The 21653-nt window shown below is 50.6% G+C and overlaps 3 protein-coding genes across 3 annotated transcripts; 1 reads left to right on the top strand and 2 right to left on the bottom strand.

The window, feature by feature from the left end:
- Positions 1 to 1328: 1328 nt before the first annotated feature.
- On the bottom strand, positions 1329 to 1757 carry V2A60_008728 (uncharacterized protein; the record flags this gene model as incomplete). The annotated part of the gene is made up of 1 exon (XM_083260000.1): positions 1329 to 1757. The coding sequence occupies one exon, from the start codon at positions 1755 to 1757 to the stop codon at positions 1329 to 1331; it is 429 nt and encodes a 142-aa protein (XP_083116126.1).
- A 7332-nt stretch (positions 1758 to 9089) lies between these two features.
- V2A60_008729 (uncharacterized protein) lies at positions 9090 to 14230 on the top strand (the record flags this gene model as incomplete). Its single annotated transcript, XM_083260001.1, has 9 exons — positions 9090 to 9131; positions 9196 to 9354; positions 9412 to 9680; positions 9727 to 9819; positions 9869 to 9899; positions 11515 to 12353; positions 12893 to 13684; positions 13778 to 13982; positions 14054 to 14230. The coding sequence occupies 9 exons, from the start codon at positions 9090 to 9092 to the stop codon at positions 14228 to 14230; spliced, it is 2607 nt and encodes an 868-aa protein (XP_083116127.1).
- A 1900-nt stretch (positions 14231 to 16130) lies between these two features.
- Positions 16131 to 18480, bottom strand: V2A60_008730 (dynamin family protein; the record flags this gene model as incomplete). The annotated part of the gene is made up of 6 exons (XM_083260002.1): positions 16131 to 17456; positions 17501 to 17636; positions 17685 to 17772; positions 17820 to 17967; positions 18022 to 18297; positions 18352 to 18480. 6 exons carry the CDS (start codon positions 18478 to 18480, stop codon positions 16131 to 16133), a joined length of 2103 nt encoding a protein of 700 aa, XP_083116128.1.
- Positions 18481 to 21653: the final 3173 nt, after the last annotated feature.

A 21653-nucleotide genomic window follows, 5' to 3' on the forward strand; every position in this document is an offset into this window, starting at 1 on the left:
GCAGCGGTCCGCTGAACTGACGAAAATCATGCACAGGCCTCTCGTCCAGTCGGATATATAACTCCGAGACAGGCTGTATTTATGCCTCTGTCATCCGCTGGTGAAAGTTGCTGCTTCCATCTCTGTCAGCCAGTTGTTACGAAAAGCTGCGTAGATGTAAATGCATTTTACTGATAAATCAGGGCTTAGATCTATCCAGGGTGGCGATCAACGCAACGTCAATCACCAGGTTGTCAACCAGGTTGACGTCAATCAACCGAACCCAACTCAACAAAACCTATTTCTAGCAACCAACTCAACTTCACCACGATATTGAGTTGGTTGCATTGACGATGGATGATTAGATGTCGCCGATTTGATTTGACTAATACGTCCGTTGACGCCCTAGTGTAGGCTTTTGGACGTGCTATCGAGCCTTCTACGGATTAATGCACAGCTGTACCCGCTAAGACTGAAATGATGCATAAAAGAGGGAAAACATATCGCGCATTTGGCGATGAGCAAAAGATGCTCCTACAACCTAACAACAAAAGGCTGCAGCCACAGCACTAAGACGGTGCTACGTCGCATCCACTCACACCCACAAGCCCACCGTGAAAGGATGGCGCCGCCGGAAAGGCGGGTGGGAGGGTGACTTTAGCTGAACTACCTGGACTGGGCGTCCGTCGCCGAGGTTGGCCAACGCTCATCCTGGTGTGACTGCACTGCGGACTAGACCACGTTCTCTCTTTTCTGGGGACGCGATCCGGCGCGACACGAGCCGTGGCGACCAGGATCCCCTGGCAAAGTACCTTCGGGAGGCACTGAAGCTCCGAGCTGGTACTTTGAGGTGATGCTGGCTCGATGTGCGTGCTATAGCAGGCCCCTCCAATGTTCCACTGCTTTGTGCACTGCATAAGTAGGCCGTCTGGGTGCTTCGTGCGCACAGGGCTCGCCCAGGGGATGGTGGTGGCATGATTTAGACGGGAACGGTCTCTGCTTCGCCGGGGCTTGTGCTGATTGCTTGCAAAGAGCGTAGGGTACGCTGCCACGAGCCTCTGTCCGATGACACTTTAGGCCATGTGTTGCGGCTGACCGCCCGAGACTCTCGACTCAATGGCCAAGGTTACGGGGAACCATGAGTACTAGAGTATGGTCCGTCACACTGATTTGTGAGCCGAACGGATGCACTTTTATTGATACGAAGGAGCAAATAGCGTACTAGTAAAATTTTCCCTTGAACGAGGTTGGAAGGGTCTGCCAACGCCGGCATCTGGCAGGCTCCCACAGAAGAAGGCCTTGAATCCCTGAACAAATCCCTGTCACGTCAATAAATTCTCGAAAGGGTGCTAGAACCATCTCATTGGATCGAAAATGCGCATCACTCGAGCCCTGCCGTGCTGCAAACGCGAGGGCCTGAGAGAATCGGCTGAGAAGCGGCTGAGAGAAGGACCGTTCTGGTTCTGAACAGATTTGCGGCTCTCAGGTGAAATCGGCTCTTTGATGCGGTCTTTGATGTGGTCGAGGATCATGACCGGTACAAGTTTGAGTACTGTCATTGCGTATAGATTGACACACGGATATTCGATAGCCCTGCCGAGCCCTGCCAAAACGACCATGACAAACGCATATATTGCGGCGGCGGCCGAGGAACAGAACGAAACCCCGTATAAAGCGTTGATCAAATTGGTCGTGTCGCGCGAGTTTCGGACCGTCTTGACGTAGTGCTCAGCCACCACGTAGCCGAACAGCGAATGACCAAAGATGAGCGGCACCATCGCAACTTGTGTCTGCAAGAAAGCAGATCCAGCCACAATCCAAACCAGTTCCAGGAGACCAGCGGCCGTGACAAACCAGTATCGACAACGGGTTGCCAATACATAGATGGCCAAAATCTGTCATCGGTTAGCGACTGTTTCTTAAACGACTGCGGTTGCTGGGGGAATACCTGAGGGATGGCGAGGCAGAGCGTGACGACTACTAGACAGAACCGATACCAAAGATGGGAGCTTGGGTGAATGGCAAGTAAAGTCACAAAGGGTATGGGCAAGACTAGTAGGGGTATTGCTATGACACCGCGTTTCTTTTGCCCAGCTTCAAAGGCAAGGACGATGTAGGCAAATGAAAGAGCGAAAGGGAAGGCAGAAACTGCCAACAAATCGGTGGTATCGGTGGAAGAGAGCATTTTCGAGCCGGTTTGCGCTTGTACGTGCTGAGGAGAGGGAATCGGACGGTTTGACTGGGGTACTTATATTTGTCTGTCCCCGTTTAACAAGGGGTGGACGAACGAGGGGCGCTGCACGCGTACAGTGCTCGCTGGTGCAAGTGAAGGCTGATGAACTGCTGCGGAACGGTCTCTGCGTCGCCCGGGCGATTGGCTGTGACAACGGAAGGCGAAGAGCTGACACACCACCGAAGGCCTGCGCCTTGCACTCCAGGTGGGAAGGCAGCCACGTCAGGTTCGCTTGCAAATGTGATGAAGATCAGCCAATGGTTCATGTGCATTAGCGCCGGGGCCTAGACCATGACCAATGCTGTTCATGCAAATGATTACATCGAAAACTTATGCCAAGGCCAATGGATAATTGGGTATATTGCGGACCTTGGACACTGAATGGCCGGGGATACAGCTCGGCTCTCTGCGTACAACCGGATCACTTTTGCCTAGGCCGCAAAAGCAGGCGCTCCCAAGAGCAGGAAAAGCGCGATGCGTAAAATGTCCATCACATCATCTACGCAAACACCTTTGGTGCTGGACACGAGCTAATTCCAGGACGCACGCAAACCTGTGGCATTGATACGCCCCAAGTCGCGGCCAACCTAGCCAGCCTCTTTCAGAGCTTCTGTGACTACTTGGCCTCCTGCAACCATGCATGATACCAGTGTCTAGTGTGTAAACGAAACACTGATTGATAATGACAGTCTATTTCCGCCAGGGATGCCATGACCAATCTATTTACAATGTAGAAAGGCAGACGTGTCTGAGGCCGGCTCTTGTACTGAATGTAAAACTCAGTCACTTTCTTCACCAGCCTTTGGAGTGGGAGCCATCGAAGGCATTCTTGATAAAAAACTGGTTCCAGCTGATGGCGGCCTCGATATCTTCCGAGCAAGGCTTCTCGACCAAGAGTGAGCCGCTTGGAAGTGTTCTGGCAAGGTTCGACGTCGTGGGGTACGGATGCGCAACGATGAACATCGATATGGGCAAGAGTGAGTCCTGCCACGCAGGTAATATTGATATTAAAAAAAGAATGGCCAGTGTTCCACACGCCAAGACCGACTTCCAAAGCCCACATCAGTCTCGCCTGATAAACATACTTGGACAGGCTACGCTAAACAGTTCGAAGCAAGGGTTCGGATCATACCGGATGTCAGCCATGCAGAGACGAGATTGATAGTTTGCGGGGATCAGGGCACGGTAAATGACTTGCTTCCTTGGCAGAAGAGTTGTCACTGATGACACGATGAGACCAGCCCACCATGCTCAGCATTCTTTGCTTTGTACAGCCCGAACAGAGGTGGCGATTGCTCTTTGAAGCTTCTAAGTCACCAGAACTTGTGAGTAAAAGAGTCCCTGAGCATATGAGAGCACTTAAAAACGTTTCGCGGAAGCTCGACTTGTATCAGGCTACTATTGCTGCCGGATTTGTATTTGGCCCTGTTTCCGCACTAAAGTTGTTGATCTTCCTCCGCGGCTGGGATCCCACCGTACACACTCTCGATTCTAGCAAATCAACGTGCGGTATTGGGTAAGCACTGGGAATGATAGCAGAGCACAGTACCATAGAACGTTGAGCTACACGCTGAACTCCACGCCGAGCTCCACGTGGAGGTCAACGAGTGCAACTATTGGTAGCCTGAAACCGCCAATGCACACAGACATCTACTGAAGTGGTGTGTCTGGGTTTAGGCCGCCACGACGAGCCCTGCAGCTGCGTCACTACTGATCCTCGCTTCTTCGAGGGTAAATGGTTGCTCCTGGCGTCTTCCGTCTTCCCTGCAGATACAAGAGCTGGTATTTTCCTGTTCTTAACTTTGTCAATTGCGGCGGTGAATGCCAATTATTCGTTGGCCAAAAGCCTGAATATCCCACCTTTATACACGGTACCAATTCTTTTGTCGCAGCCGCCGCCTTCCCCGTAGCCAGGATTGTCACGATTTATGGATGAAGTCATTATCGACCACGGCTAACATTACATGTTATGGACCCCTTACAAGGAGGCATATCAGCATTCACCATTCACAGGAGAGTTACTCCTCAACAATACCTAGGAAACGTGGAACGCGAGCTGCTGGGATGGAAAGACGAGGTGGAAGTGATCGGAGAACGACAGGAATCAGTGGAATGGATGAGGCAAATAGTCAAACAGCTACTTAGACATAGCTGTTGAGCCCTATTGGCGGGAAGCCACCGGGCGTAATAAAACAATGAATGAATGCGAGTCTATTAGTCCTAATTAACATTATGCTCTGGATTGTGCTCCGTTCTCACCACTATTACTTCAACCGTATCGTGGTGGGCAACCCGCCCTTCGTCCTGCCCTGCCAAAACCTTGATGGTGCGCGGGTCTACGCCTCGGGGCACCTCGAATCGCCATTCAAAGGTATCTTTGTAAACAAATTGCGTGGCATTACTACAATAGTCTGGCCAGGCCCATGACCTCTCCTTCGCCATCGTCGCGATCATCTCTTCGTGTAGATGTGTCGCCGCGGCAGCCTTTGAGACCAATGTCATGGCTGTCAGCGGCACCGCATTCATTGTGGCTTTCGTTAAGTAGGCTGGCCTACACAAGGCTGGCGTGTATCCGGCAGCGGCAGTGCCAACGCTTTGCTTTTCTCTTGCTTTGTCAAAAATCTCGAGAAACTTCCCACCGGCTCTGTTGACACCTACAGTTACGAACTTTCGCGCACTATCATCGACGATTGCCTCGTGTGTCAACATGAAAATCTGCAGACAATCGGCCCGGAGTCGTTTTCCAACGCGTTGCATGTCGTATCCTTTGGCCCAAAAACAAAGTTGATCAAAATCCAGCTTCTTCAATTCTTGCACGAAGGCAGGACCTGCCGACTCATTGACCAGTTTCCCCAAAACAGCTGCTCTGGATTCCATTTTTTCGGTCGGAAGCTTCAGTTAGAGACTTTTGAAGGACCATGGCGTTTGCGTGCATTTCCTCGAGCGCCTGCAATTTAGCCTTAGTCTTTCGGATTTCCACGGCCAGAACATGCGCAGGATCGCGGGCGGCGAAGAATGATGGATCGTAAGTAGCGATCTCGTGAATCATGATGTGTATATTTGGTCGGTTCTGATCTGCCGCGAGCTCTCACGATGCGTCGCCCTCAACGTTGAGCTACACGTTGAGTTACACGTTGAGCTCCGCGTTTTGCTAAACATTTCGCTCGAGAGGCGGGACCCTGCCTCCTGACAAAGCATAACGAGTAAAGTGGCCTGACGAATTCATGTGCTCAGCCACATACTGAACTCCACTATAAGCTCCACGTTGAGCTCTACGTTTTGCTACACATTTCGCGCTAGCGACGGCGTACAAAGCAAAATATATAAGTGGCACATTGACGTGTTGAGCGCCACGTTGAGCGCCACGTTGAGCGCCACGTTGAGCTTTGCGCTTAGCTCCACGACTTGCTCCAGGAATTACACTAGTGAGGGGGGCCCACACCTCCTCACAAAGCGAGACACAGAGGTGGCGTCACGAATTGACGTGTTCAATTCTACGTTGAGTTCCATGTTGAGCTGAACGTAGATCTGAACATAGAGCTCTACGTTCAGCTCCACGTTTCGCTACATAGGAAGCTACATAGCATGTCAGCGTACCCGCTACTCCAGCCGAATCGCCAATTACAGGATAGTGGATTACCAAATGCTGCCTGGCACAGCAAATCCGTTATACCCCAGCTACCAGGTTTCCTTATTGCAGCCACCCTCCTCCTCCAGAATGCCTGGGAAGTCATACTAGCTCCGTCGAAGTGGACTCTAATGGCTGAACTCATTTCTGATCGCCAAGGCAAACGGGCATGATTTGACCTGACTAGACATGATTAGATATCACTGTAGCGTTGCCGCCGCCCCGCCCCGACCCCTTCACACCGCGCAGCTGATTCTACCGGCTATTGTTCCAGTGATGGATCCGAAAGCGACAGTTTGTCCTGCGGCGGCCCTTCCAACTTCCAGGTCAAGCCCAGATCAGTATTCAGCTGGGTCTGACGGTGATTATTTGATAGTTGCACTGCAGGGTACATCTAAAGATTCATCGAGAGCATGCCACGGATCATTGCCAGCCTCGATTTGTGCGTCTTTACAGCCATGTTGAGACGATTATGTATTACATCGCCGTCACCGCTATCGGAGCTGCAACGGCGTGTAGCTCTTGAACGCTAACCCTGGACACAGGACGAATTCCTGGTCGAGATCCAAACTTTGAACGCTCAACTGCTTGTCCCTGAACACGCCGTGCTCAGCAAGTAAATCAGCCATGCCCGGGAATCATCAACGTACCAACGACTGAAATTTGCCGCTTAGTGTCCAGAAGCTGACGATTGCTTAGACAACGCCGTCGACAGGGGTACCAGTAACGGTAGTGGAAAGGGCGCAAACCCTCATTTAGATGTATTCGTGCTCTATGAGAATACGGATTGGTAGCTGAACTATGTAGAGGGTCCCTTTCTCGCGAGGTCCTGGCAAATTTCTTGACATGACTTGAAGAACTGTACGCTCAACCACATATTATGCTCATTGCAGTTCGTCAATTTCCCACGAAATCTAAGCCCTTTGTTCCTTGGCCACAGTGTTGCATTACTGAGTTTTGAAACCTTCACTTCCACCGGTCCAGAAGAGTATGACAAGGCAAGGCCCGGCAGATCAAGGTCATCCGGGAGGTGTCCCATATCTTGCCCAATTAAGTTCAATAAGCTGGGGTCGCCTCGTTTCATATCAATTGTGCTGCCGAATAAGTCGAACGGCGATTGCGCTGTCGCCACCCCTGATCCCTGCTCATGGTTAGCTCCTGCTTCACTCGGCTATTTGGACCACGTACTAGATACTCTATAGCCTCTGTCGTGAAGATTGCACAGTCGACGTAGTTTCGGCCTTCAGGGTGGTCCTCATTCTTCCCTGTTGGATTATCTGCTGTTGGTTTCATTGCCTGAATCTCCGCCGTTGCATTTTGATGCAGCTCTCTCAATCTCTTCTGTCTTTCTGTGCCCCCGACCACTGGGTACAGCTCAAAGGTGTCACACAGAGGCCAAAGCATTGGCCAAAGTAGCATGGGTGTCAGATTGTTAGGATCTAGCAGTTTGTAGATGGCATGGTTGTGTAGTCGACATGTAGCTGGCTTCGATCCCAACTTTTGTTTGATGGCTTCAATGTCATTTTCCGTATACCAGCCGTCATCTATGAAGAGAGTCAGTAACAGTGGCACCAAAATTGTGTGAAACTCCCACTGAATAATGGGATTGCATGCGCAGAACTTCCCAGAAAGTCAGCGCATGCTGATGTACATTGAAAAAGCTTTCTGGAGGATCTCCTTCGCTTCTCAACAGTGTTGAGGTCCGAGATGGAGCTCGTGCCAGCGGACTTTCCGGACTTTTCCCATTTCTGCAGAAATGGTTTCAGACATTTATCAGCCTCGGTTGGCTTTTCGAAGCCAGCTAAAACGGCTTTGTCTACCACGAAAGACACGAATTTTGTCATGAAGGCTAGTGGGAAGCTCTGTAGCTCGGGCTGTGACGGCTCGCAGGCGTCCACATTCTGCGAGAGCTGTTGCAGCCGTTGCAGCACTTCGTCCGTCCATCCGCCGACAAAACTTTCGACAAATTCTTCCTTGCGAGTCAATGGAGTGAAGGATGCGGCTGTTATTAAAAGGAAGAATTTCTCTACGAAGTTGATGTGCTCCTCACAGGCCAAAAGCAGGGACCTCAAACGTCTGGGCAGCGGTGGTGGGGGTTTTCCATCGGCCGAATCGGGTGGGGGCTCTCGTATCGAGAGCGTTCGCCCAGCTTGGTAGAGGCTTGGATTCAATATTTCGAATCCCTTGACGGATTGATGACTCATGTTGCCTCTCTATATCGAGGACCAAGTTATCTGTGTGTGCTAAAAGAGTCCTTCGCCAGAAATCCTCCCCGCTAATAGTGGGGCGCCCCTGTTCACACGTAGCACATACTAGCACTGTGCTTCAGTAGCAAAACGCGGCTACGATCTCAAAAGCTATACACGCACCAATCCTCATTATCACTACAGGCGAGGACCGCGAGTAGAATTGAAGGCCGTTGCGTCAGATGAGGCGAGCTGTCTATCCATCTGTTCCCCTGAGTTTTCATGTCCTGATGCTTGAAAACATTCAAGCCGGTCATTTCCACGTCTCCACTTTCGCAGCCGTGGTCCCGAAAAAGCCTAGCGTCATACTCAGTCTCGGTGTTGGATACTCGGGAGTGCAGTTAAATTAGGACAGGGTCTACGTAGCAATAATTCAGCCAAATCTGGTCATTTATTATTGCTTGAGAAGTCTCTCCTGTGGGATCTTTCGGTCGGGGCGTCGTTTGACAACACTACGCCCCAGGTGCTCCGCCACACTCCGACGCCACCCAACCTCTCGTCGTTTTTAGCGCCAATTACGTTTCACCCTGGCGTTTACCAAACATCCTACATATCCACATATTTTAGCGTCAAATCATCGTGCAGCCCGTGGCCAATCTAACAAGATGCAGGTCCACCCACATGGCATGGGAGCTGATGGTGGCTGAACCCCAAGTTCGAATCTGGTAATTCATCAGTATTTGTGCAACTAGTGGCAGGAGATGTTCCCGCCTCCTCTGGGGCAGCTCAATGTGGCTAGTTAGCGTCGGTTCAACGCGATGCTCGATCTACCGCACGGCCTGGCCGGGATGGCCGAGGTCAACACTCATTAACTATTTGTGGTAGCCGCGGCTACTGTCATTCCGCCATAGAATGCCTAGCACTCGTCTATTCTGCACGAACGGAAAGCCAGCTAGCTTAGACTGAAAGCGATGGGCTTTGCGTTTTATATTTTTCACTTCCGTCCTGCCATCCGCGCCAGTCCATACCTTCGCCAATTCGCCAGCTCAACAGCATCACCAACATGAAACGAAGCTATAGCGACTACTGTATTGCACAATCTACGGTATGATTCATTTGACCTTGGAGAACTTATCAAAAGCGTACAATGCTAATATTGACAACGACAGCAAGCGGACTCCTGTCGCAGCAACGCCGTTGCGCGACGTGCTAGAGGGATTCGCCACCTTAGCGATGAAGAACTTAGCCAGCACGGCAAGGATGGCATTACTGACAACAATGGCGATGGCCAGAGTGATGGCAGTCATACGGCTGTCCAAAGGTGGCTGGTACGATACCTTGGCATTTGCATCCTGAAACAAGAAAAGCTAATACCACAATTGCAGAGCAGGATAGTCTTCGACGGCGACGCTTGCGACAATGATGAACCCAGCGACAATAACTACGCCACCATCGCCGGCATTTTTGGCACTATGGAAAGCACAACTCATGACATAGGACGCGTCCACCCTGATTCAGCGTATGCTTCATCGCAGATTAGCACTACCACCGCCGAGGTGACGGAGTTTACATTCTTCGGTCAAAAGTTCGAGAGCGTGGGGGGTTCCGAGCCTCAGCCCGTAGAGGAAAGATGGATAAAGGCTTCCGAGGCTATGTTAGTGTCGAACTCCATTTGCTGAATTGCTACTAAACTTTCGCAGATATCAGTATCCAATCCCCGAGCACGACGGACGCGACTTGCCACACTTTTGCAAAGCTCTTGATTTAGGCATGGGCAATAGCACATGGGCAATGTCGGTGACATCCCCCCTCCACAGGGTGTGCCGGCTAACATAATTGCAGCACCATGGCTCGAAAATACCCACGAATGAAGGTACTGGGTATATACGAATCATCTCCATTCCGTCAAGATGACCCCGCAAACTTGACCGTGATGTTAGACAATATCGAAAGTGGGGTAAAAGACCTAAAGAGGGACGAGTACGATCTCGTTCACGTGCGAGAATTGGAAGGATGCATCTCTGATTATACTGCTTTCTACCAGTATTTATTCCAAGTGATCAAACCAGGCGGTCTTATGATTCACAGAGAACTTGCCCTGTCTTCAGAAACAACAAAGCTGTTGGAGTGGTGGCCGAGTTTTGAACAGCACCGTGCGAAAACGCTAGAACGACGGGGATGCGAAGTGAACATCTGCGCGAGGATGGAAAGAATGATGAAGATTCATTTTCAAGACGTTACAAGCCAGATGTTCGATGTTCCTGCTGCTCCCTTTCTTGACAGTATCGACTGTCGTGTAGCTAAGGTGGCACAAGACCTGGCTTGGGACCCCAACGTGTTTCGGATACATGCCACCATGATGCGCAAAGAAGTAACGGAAAACAAACAGACTGCTCTCTACAACTGGTCAGTCTTCAGATATGGGTGTAATGCCGCATCAACTAACTTCCAAAAGTTACTCTGTGAGCGCCAAAAAGAATAATCCGCCTGGCAATTGACCAAGCAGCGTTTTTGTCCCTTTCCTTATATCTTAACGGAAATTCGGAAGCATGTTTTCCGAAAGAGCCAACATAGATCAATCCCAATAACCCTTTCAATCTTGCTCGTGACGGACCCATACCACTGAATAGCAAGCCCAGGAGTTAGGCATGTAATTCGTCGCTACTGGATCAGCCGAGCCTTTCCCTGTTTTCGCTCGAGACCCGCCCACACAATTCTTTGCAGGAACTGTGGCGTACTGGGTCTCACATTGTCTAGGTTCAGACACGTAGTTGATGGCGCATCGCTCACTGAGTGTCTGCAGCTTCTTGCGGGACCGGGGATACTAGGTCAGCCTGCCATGGTGACGTTAGCGTTTCGGTTCTAGCTGTGGGAGATGTACTTGCCCCGTCCCATTCTAGCGGACTGCTGGCAGTTTTTCGAGGCGAGGAGGGCCTAGCACACCCCTACTAGAAGTCTCTCCCCGGACTGTACGGCTTGCTGTCTTCTAGTGCAGATTGAGGTGCCACGGCAAACCCTTGCCGGAGTGGCTGTAGTCAAACTAATTATAAAAACAACCCTGCTTTCGCAGCAAACCCCCCTACGTCCAATCGACTACGTGCTCATGGTGGTTGAACCCATGCTGATTACTTACGAGTTATCTGCTACGCTCCAAATCAGGTCTGCTCTTTCTTCGCGGTGACAGCTTGTTTGATCGAGAACAAGCCTCACCTCTTGTCCTTGCCCTCTGACACATATTTACTGTACCCCTTCCCCCCGACATTCATCAATCACTGGTCAGCTGCCTGCTCCGGCACTCGTCTTTTCTTCACCTTCGCGTCCATTTACCAGTCTCTTTCCTTTGCGTCACCTTTATCATTCGCCATGGCGCTTGTCAACCAAATGCCTGCCACTACTCCCTTCGAGTGTGACATCTGCAAGAAAGTGAGCCCCTCAGCAATCTGCAACGACCCGGTCGCTGTTCCTGCTAAAGAATCCTAAAACAATAGTACTTCACGCGTCAACAAGATCTCAAAAGACATGCCAACGTCCACTCGACCAAGCGCCCTCGCACTTATACGCATGTCGGATGTGGCATATCATTTACACGTCCAGACGCCCCGAAACGCCACACTGAAAGTCACGACGGAAACAAACATCCTCTGGATCGTCGAGCAGACTATGACTCTTCTCAACAGTCCGATTTTGCCCGTCGCAGCCTCCGCCCGGACAACAGCTCCTTCAAAGCCGAAATGGGCGAGGCACCTCGCACCGTCCTCCAGACTACTACGTCTCGGCCCATCTCTGCGGCGATGTCCGGCCGAACTATGCCGCAGGGCGAACACATGATGCGCCGCCTTGCCCCCTTCCCTGACTTCAACGAGCACCCTAGCGAATACAACATGCAACACGTCGACGGCTCTTTTTATTCGCCGCAACATGCCATGACTCACTACAACGACATCATCTCGGCCTCATGCGCTTCTACCCAGACAGTCAAGTCTGAGCCCGTCTATGCAATTGCGCTCGACTCACCCATATTTCAGGGAGATCCAGCTAGTACTTTCCCCAACAGCTGGAGCAGCAACATGGAGCTAGGTTTTCCAAAGCTAGGCATTCCTACACCCGATAGGAGCCCCAGATCAGCCCCTGTTGCTATACCTGCTGCCAAAGCGCAACAGCCGCCACTACAGTCTCTGCCAGCATCCATTCCACAACCACATCCTCTGCTTGCAGAACCTATCATGAAGTCACAGCATTTTCCAACAACAAAGCGAACGCATCGTCGTGCCCAAGCATTGCTAGTCCCGGCAGCAGAAGAGCAGCGCCGCCAAAAGTGTCATGCCAAGTATGTCAGTCCATTCTACGGATGTTCTGACTTATTCGAAGACCATCCTTCTGAGCCGATGTTTACTCGGCCACCGGACGGCAAAGTGAATGGCTATGTAAAATTCAGCTGGCCCTCGCGGTTGCCAACCACTATATCGCCTCCATCCGTTGCTGCTGCACAAATAACGGATCAACCTTTTGAGCAGTCGCCGCAGCGTCAAGGCTCTGCGTTACCAGCCTCCACGGGTACTCACTCGTTCTATAAAGCATCATCCGCCCAGGCACCGCCGCAGAACGGCGCACATCTCTCGAGGCGGAAAAGAAGCTTCCAATCGTCTTGTTCCAGATACGTCCCTGAGACCCCACAACTCTCCTCATCACACTATGGACTTGATACTTTGATGGATATCAGGGGCAGATTGCTGTTAGGTTTTTGCATGTTCCGCCTTCGCCGCAACTCACCGCAAGTTTGTGCTAACCTTTGGTCACAGACATACATAATTGGTGTCCAGGAAGAAGCGTGCTGACCAAGACAAACCCCTGGTTGCACTTCGCCAGTGAGCAGCGCATACCCAGTGTTATAGCCGCCATGCAGTCCCTCGCTGGTATATACGTTGATGACTATATACCAAATAAATCTATACGGCTTCTCGTCAACGAAAGATTTGTCAGCGCCGAAGCCCGACTCAGCAAGCTGCTTCAGGATCAGCGCAACCTGGGCATCAACGAATCAAGCGAGCTAATGACATTAGCGTTATTGCTTTCTATGCAAGATGTGGTTCTCACGGAACGGAGAGTCCAAGATCGCTACACCGCTCGCTGGCTGACGGGATTCAGACAGGCAGAGCGTGTGCTGCAATCCACGGAGGACCCAGAATCTCGCTTTTACTGCAAGAAGTCGGATGCCACCCAGGTCTCTGCCTTACGCACATCTCAGTCAGTCATCGTCGGGGGAGCTGTCGTTTTGGCTCAGACAATGATGTCCGTCTCGCCTCTCGCGACTTTCGATCCCATTGCCGAGACATCCAGATTCGGTTTTCTTTTACATGGATCCGAAGCGGACCTGTATGAAATCCACGGTGGGTGCGGTTTTTCGAGACGGCTTCTTCACATCTTTAGCCAGGTGACTCTCTGTTCCACTCGCATGCTACAAGACGCCGAAACGCCTATTGTGCCTGTAACTGCTGAGGCGCTCTACGACCATCTTATGGAAATGCATCAATGGAGTGGTGAATATGATAGCTGGGAGGCTGCTAACAGCAAACCTCAACCGATTGAATGGATTCGTCTGACGGACGAGAATTACGTCATCAAAGAGGCGAAACAGATGACGGAGGTGACGGCAGAAACGTGGAGACTAGCTGGAATGATCTATTTACAGTGTCGCCTTTTTAGGTATCTTGTGTCTATCGTCTGCCTCAAGCCACGCTGACATCTTCTTAGACTACCGCGAAACGACCGCCAAGTCGTTGCCAACATAGCCGAGTTGGCCAAGTGTGTTTCTATCATGCCAACCTCAGGTCCTGTTTTCACGGCTCAAGCCCCGCTGCTACCGGTCTTCTTTCTTGGACTATTGGCCACTGAAGAAAAGCACACCCAAGTCGCGGAGATTTGGTTTCGGCAAGTTCTCAAAACACCTGTGCGCAGTGTAAGTTCTAAACTTGATGAGCGAAAAGAGGCCCCATTCAATGCTAGTTACTAATCGTGTTCTTGCGCCAGAGCGTGCCGTCACTTTATCAAACTCTGAGACGTATTCAGAGTTGGAAGGACCACGAAGTCCCAGTACCTGCGCCAAGCATGAAATTACCTAAAGCTATTGCCGAGAGGCAACCCTGGTGGGAGCGCATGGTGTCTAAGATTCAAGAAACAGAAAATAACGTCCTCCGTGTAATATGAAAAACATATATAGAACCGAATTGGTGTTACTATAATCTACCAAAGAATTATAATGATGTTCTGTACTACCATTAATGCACGATTATAAGACTAAGAAATGATAGGCAAATTTTATTGCCTTTCCTGTAAATAATAGAAACTACGAAAGAAATGTTTATAACTATGGCTTTCGGGAACCCGACATGTGAAACTACACAAAATGAACATCTCTCCTTCGGCACTTAAAGTCGAGTCAATAATTTGGAGAGAACGCAGGGCCACAAAGAAGTCAACAAAGCAGATTGTTGGCGATATGGGTTAGTTCCACTGAAGTGCTTGACATGTCTGGGTGCCCGGTAGATAGCGCAGAGACACCTGGCTTTGACCGCGGCCTCACCAAGCGTCGCACCCTTGTTGACCGGTGGTCATACCGTCCCGGGGCCGAGGCAAGCCGTCCCAGGCAATGGTTGCGTGGCGTGTGCTGAAGCAGCGACAATAGCTTTTGCTCACGTCTAATGACTCTTTCGGTCAATTGAAGGTTTAGTCTCCAGTACCAGACGTACCAGCATCCTCCTCATATCCCCTATAGAGGAGCACTAGTCAGCTCCAGATATCTCCTCGCGGTGCTCCGAGTGCATTGGTACCCTCCACCGTCGATGCAAACAATGTCTTCGCGTGGCGTGCATGGCTACATGTAGTTTTCCCTTTCCTCACAATTTCTCGCAGCAATTTGTCGTCCTTGCAACCGAGACGGTGGGGCATCGCAGGTCCGTCACCTTTGTCTACACCTTCTCTGACGAGGATTGTCAAAACGGGGAGAAGTAGCGTCAGGAACACAAAGGGCCTCGCCATGCCCAGAACGTCCGAGGTTGAGGTCTTGCGGCTCCATTTCTCACTCACCGCGCATCTTCAGCATATTGTGCAATCATCTCGCACCCTGCTGGTAGCTTTCCAGGTCACAGGGGGTGTACGCTTCCCCCTTGTCCAACACACACCTTTGAAGGTCGTTAGGTTGGCATGTTCTAATCCCCTCCCATGCAGGAACAGTTGAAATATTGTCGCTGTAAGAGGGACATTTGACGATTCGTCGACTTGGTATCATTCTTATAGCTATATATATATTTACACCAGAGTGCATATTGAGGTTCGAATCTAGAGCAGCCCGAACACCCCCTCCCCTTTTAAAAAAGAAGACTGCGCCCGTCCGTGTGTGTATAAGTCGTCTCTATGTTTGATTTGTCCCGTGGGGCTCGCGCCGTTGCTGATCTCGCATTTCATCACGCCGCGGTTAACACTCAGCTCCTTCATCGTTGGCACGGGTGCTGTGTTGTGATCGACTTGCCGGGTACAGCCGCCCTCGGTCTCAAAGATGGCGGCGAGTGGCGCTGCCAAGGCGAGTGGCTGGTACGAAGTCGGCAAGCCATAGCTTCCAAAAAACATAGCATCGACATGTCTCTATCATTCATACCTATCTCCGCTATACACCTCGCGCTTCCATGAGATGGGTTTCCCTTTGAGACTGGCTCAAGGTGCTGTAAGGTAGATGTAGCGAAATCTTCGCGGAACCAATATGGATGAGAGATCCAGAATAAACGGTGGCATGCGATGTTAACCGCTTTTGGCTCGGTCAGAAGCAACTTTCCTTTTTAAAATGCGAAAAAAAAATCAACTTCGCTGCAACCCGATAGCACTACAGATGAATACGAAAACTGGGCATGTATATCAACCACTGGGATGTGCGGATAAAAAAAGCATCGCCCATTCATGTAGCTAGCCACATAATGGACCCAGAAAGTATTATAGTCTCTTCTATAAAGCCAAGCTACATATAACTGGCAACTGACCCCCGCATTTACGTTACAGAGTAGGAAAACCACGAGGGAGCAAAACCTATCCCGGGGAACACTCAGCCTGCATCTCTTCAAATACTCTTGGCCTTCTCAAGTGCTTCGCGATAACGCTCGCAACGGTGCTTGAGATCGACCCTGACAGTCGATGTGGAGTAGCTTTCCGCGGCAATCTCCGCCAGTTCGGAGTCAGATAAGCCACCGACATATTCTGGTGAGAAGAATTTGAGAGCGTCTTTCTCGCTCAACAGTCTTTCAACCACGTTAATGACCACATAATCTGCAAACCGTTTCATCGCCACTTTGTAGTACGTCTTCAGAACGTCATGAAGATCAATGATAGCTTGATCCTCGTTGCTTATGTGCAGTATTTCAGTCAGGCGCGCAGAGTCATGAGCGTGCGCCCATTCGTCCTGAAGACTGATGCCTTGAATTCGAGCAGTAAGACGGTCTTTGCGAATTTTATCGAGGGTCTCGGCAAAATAATGATTCACGGTCTGCAAAACGCCACCTTGCTCGTCCTCTAGCAGTACCTTAAGCCGTTCCTGCGCTGCCGTGTTTGCTTCGGTGAGGCGTGAGAGTACGAGAGATTCTAAAGATGCGCGAATCGTATCGTCTTCCTCGATGCGGCGACATTCCAATTTGGTGTACTCCGTGATGAAATCCAAGCTACGCTCAAGATATTTGCGAGATATCTGTCCCCAGTCGCTCGATTGATACTGAAACAGGCGGACCAACAACGCTGGGTTGACCGTGCCAGGCAGCTCCGCACCACGCGCCTCTCTGTACTGCTGCCGAATCCATATCATGATGTCTGAATCATGGGTGGTTTGCTCATCTTTTTTGCCGCCGCCTTGCTGGAGCAAGTCGTTATCAGTGGAGCCATCTGCCGCTTGAAATGGCATCTTGTGGCCTTTCGTTCGAATCTCTTTCTCAAATTCGTCCGCCAAATTGCGAAGATGCATGCGGAGCTTAAGTTGACTCCGGGCCGTCAGTTCGACTGAATAATTGCCTTTCAGTGCGTCTTCCACATTGCGCTGATAACGATTGGCCATTCGCGTCAAATACTGACGCTGCTCCGTGGCAGTCTGTCGAGAGCTGCCCAGCGCTTCTATTTTCCTCTGAGTTTCTCTGTACAGCGTTTCGATCTCGTGGACCAGAGCAGGGAACTCTCGACGAATGTGTTCATACAGAAGTTGACCGAGGAAAGGCTTCAAAGCTTTGACACCAATCCGATCCCTCGGCAATTCATTCCACGGCGTTCCTTGGAAGAATCTTCGCTCGTTCTCGTGGCGTTGGGCGATGGTCACACCCTCCTGTATCTCTTTTGTAGACCTATTTCGGATGACGAACCACCCATGTTGAAGCTGCTCCACGGCGTTTTGCGCAATTCGGAGGACCTACGCTGTTAGTCACGGCCACACGGCGTTGCCAAAGTACATACTCCGTGTTCGTCGCCTGGCTGAAGTGCATCGCACTTCGTTATAATGCCGACTGTACGGATACCTGCAGGATCGGCGGCGCGTGCCATTTTGAAGACTTCTTGATTGGCCAAATTGTTTCGCGCGTCCATCACCGCCCTTCACAAAAAGTTAGTCGAAGTCTTGTATCACATGACTGCCACTCACAGAATGATGGTGCGAGCATCTGTCGTATAGTTCTCGATAAGACCTCGAATTATGTCCAGGTCCTCGCGCGTCTGATACTTTGTGGGATCTAGTTTGTTAGCAAACACGCATTTGTCAGTTTATGAAGGTACGTACTGTGGAAAAGTCCTGGCACATCAACCACGCTCAGGTGATGTTGGTCAGGCCCAGAGATTTCGATTCGCAAAATGTCGTCCGAAAAGCGCTTGTTTAAATTTTCAAGGTCCTGGTCGTCCGAATTTGGCAGGCCCATGTACTCCGCCGCCTGAGTACATAATTAGCATAGCTGCGTGAACTCAGCGTTAAGGTCCTTACACACCTCGTCGAGGATCCAGGCGAACTTAGACCCACTAAGCGCATCTGCATCCATTTCGATGTCGAATTCGAGCAATCGGGCTTTCTGTTCACCGTCATCAAGACTTGATGGACCCGGAACGATAGTCGCTTTCACTGTCGTTTTTTCTCCTGGGATCCGCCGCAGCACAATTTGTGTGGCAAAGCGAGTGCAGAGGTCCGACGCAATTGGGAAAGAGAGACCAGTGATTCCTTCCAGAAGAGAAGACTTGCCACTGGACTGGTCCCCTACCACGACAATCTATGGAATTTATTAGAATCCCGTCACGGTCGGTTAAGTGGAGCGAGTTCTTACTTGTGGAAGCGGCAGATCCTCATTGATACCAAATCCGCGAAGATCATCGATAACCTGAAAATAGCGCAGGCGTTCCGGATTGTCCATATCCTGGATGTCCTGCATTGTTGTTGACTTCTTGACTGTCATGCTTGCGATTGTGTCCGGTTGATTCGATCTTGTATCGAGCCTCTTCTCAGTTTATTGCTCTGGTTGCTCTCGGTTGTTCCTAGCTGTTGGCTGATCTAGGTTCTATGGGGAACTCTTTCAGTTAACTCTTTCAGTAAGAAAATTTTTCGGTTTGTTTTCCTGTCTATTTATCAGGTTAAACTTCCAGTGAATATTTCGGTGACTGTTTTGGTCACCTTTTAGTGAATTTTTGTGAATTTTCTGTCGAGTTGTCTTCTATTGACTTCTTTCGGGCTAATTGGCTGATTTTTGTGGTTGAATTTTTTTGGTTGTTTTTTTTTGGGGGGGGGGGGGGCTCTTTGGTTTATCTTTTGGTTGATTTTTCTGGTCGGTTTTTTTGGTTAGGTTTTTCGCCTGTTTTTTTGGTTTATTTTTCTGGTTGGTTTTTCTGGTTAGGTTTTTCGCCTGTTTTTTTGGTTTATTTTTTGGTTTATTTTTTTCGATTAGTTTTTTTATTAAGGTTGAACATTCACTGGTCGCTCAAAGGGCAGCCTCGTGCGGTACATATACACTGTTCCTTTCAGATGAAAGACTAGCTTCGCAATCATCAAGAGTGCTCTGCGCAATCCGTCCGCCGCTTGCGGAAATGGCAAGGATCACAGCCGGCTTCTCTTTCCGCATGCGTATCGAAGGCAGACGGTGGCGATATTAAATGACCGTAAAACCTTCACGCTTGCTCGTACGAGCTTCCCCTAGTAAGTAGATGTTCTTCATCTATTGTCCCAACAGATACGACGTGGTTCAACATCGATTCCTGCCCCGTGCCCTGAAAGGCTGGCATCTAGGGATATGATACGTCCAGAGTCCAGCCGGATGGTCAACAAGCAACGCACACCTCGAAACAATGGTAGCGTATGGGCACCCGCCCACATCCAGACGCTCATGCGCTATGCCATCGCGCTTGGAATGAAAGGAGCAGCATTCCGGTTTGCCGAAGCGTTAGCAAGAGGTTTGCGCGACGTCGTCATTGTCCTTTTATAACCCTTGGAGTATTTTCAAGCGACCACCTTGGCGGAAGGAATTGCTGCTTCCTACACACTGCAACAAATAGATCGCTTCCTCAAGCAAGCTTCGAACGGCAGGCGCAATCTCGCAAACACGGCGGTGTTCGATGTACGAGTCTTTTTGACCGCACAGATGCGAACCAGGATGACACCTCAAGAGGTTGCTACATTCGAGGAGCGGTCTTTCGCTGTGTTCCAGCAGATGGTAGAAGAACTGAGTCCGGCTGTCGTTCTTACCTGCCAGTGCGCTACGACCAACTCTAGGAATGAACTCGTCAGGCTTCTGAGTTCAACGTTCCCGCCAGCTCCCGACCTAGGTTACGTGCAGATCTGTGGCAGGCGGGTGCCCGTGCTCAGAGCTTTTCATCCTGCCATGTACAAAGAACAACGTATTCAGCAATGGGCGGGGTCAGATCGAGAGAAGCAAGAACAATGTCGCAACATTCTCACAACTCTCCTTATGGAACTGTTTTGGGAAGCTTTCCACATGGATAATATTGATGATGCGGCCGGACGGAGAAAAAGAAGATTATTGGAGCAAGTTCGACGTTTGCGGCTTGATAGAGCGCCAAACAAATCGCAAGGGAGCAGGCCGGGATAAGCTGGGTTTCCAGGGCCACGTATGTGGAATCACAGGTCGAGGAAGGTCTTGCCATTGGCAATCTCATGTCGCATGCGGCGAGGAACTGTACGCATGCAGCCACTGCACCAGGCATCGTAAACTAAACCAAAAAAAGTATCCTGCGGTTTATCGCCAGGACCGAGATGCAAGGATCTAATGGACGGATTTTCCATTTCCGGTCGAGTCATGTCTGCAGCCATCTCGACCTGTGCCATTACGATACTCTCATTATCAGCATGGCTCGTCCTTGCCATGGGATGCGCAGACAGAGGGGCCATCAGCCAATGCATAATGTCTACAGGGGATGCGATGCACTGCTGGCGGTGCAACACTGCATAAAAGAGGCGCTGCCTAGCATGAACGCTGAGGCAGACAGATCCCCGTCGCAGAAGTACCACCCATGGATGCGAACCCCTGCCAGGGAGGTAGCTGACAGTGACCAATCTCCGGCCTCCTAAGCTACAAGTTAAGGCAATGCGAGAGTACTAGCATGGCACGACAGACAGCGCGTGCTTGCACTGAGTATTTCATCTCTCGCCACTCCTGTCTGCAGGATCATACTTCAAAATGCCGTGTCTCATCGCTTGGCCACATGCTCCTAAGACGTGGGCGGTGTCGCTGCTGAGGATGCCACTGTCGTTGAGCCCAGGCGCCGGACCGATGCGGCAAGCTAATTTAGCATAACAGCATTGGCGAGCGGACGAGCTTGGTTCAGTACTCGGCAAGGCAGCCGGACTGGACCATGTACGCGTCCAAACACTGGGTCTCTGCAATATCGGGCAACCATGAGTTATTGACCTGGTTGCCATATGTATAATTAAAGTAGAACTGCCGCTTGAATCTCAATTCTTTTCACCGCGAACGGCGGGCACTTTAATAGATTGTGACTATGTTCTGCATACTGCATTGGCGGAAGGCCCTTGGGATCCCGGTGTTGTGCATTTGAAACTGGAGCTTTGTGGACTAAGGGAAAACATGTTTCTATCAGCCATAGACTTGGCCGGGTAACGACTGCCGTCTCGATCCAGTTCCTCGAGCAGCCCGGCATCAAGTCCGAAGACGACCACGATCAGCACGCAACGCTGTTGCCCACATAACGTAAAGAACCGGGTGCACTAGCCACTGCCAGTCGGCATGGCACTGTCTATCTCAAGGGGATGTTACGTGGCGACTCACCAGCATGTGCGGCTGGCTCTGGGTGGCCACTGGCCAGTATGTTGGAATTTCGGACCTCGCAGCGCTGCATGTCATTATCCGTCCCAATAGTGGCGCCGTTGGAGGCTGTCCGATTGGTAAAACTTCTACAGCATACTATTCCTAGTGATAATCTGAAAACCAACTCATCTGGCTCCCATGCCAATTGTCTTATCTCACAATCTTTCAACTTCTTCTCGACAGATGGTTCCATAATTTCTCTCACTCGTTCGTCGAGCAGGCACAGTCTCTGCCTCCAGGCATCCTCAGGCGATCCTCCAGCGCTAAAGAATTTTGGATCCAGCTTCGCCCAA

The sequence above is a fragment of the Cordyceps javanica genome, chromosome 6, assembly GCF_051103115.1.
Source record: "Cordyceps javanica chromosome 6, complete sequence".
NCBI lineage: Eukaryota > Fungi > Ascomycota > Sordariomycetes > Hypocreales > Cordycipitaceae > Cordyceps > Cordyceps javanica.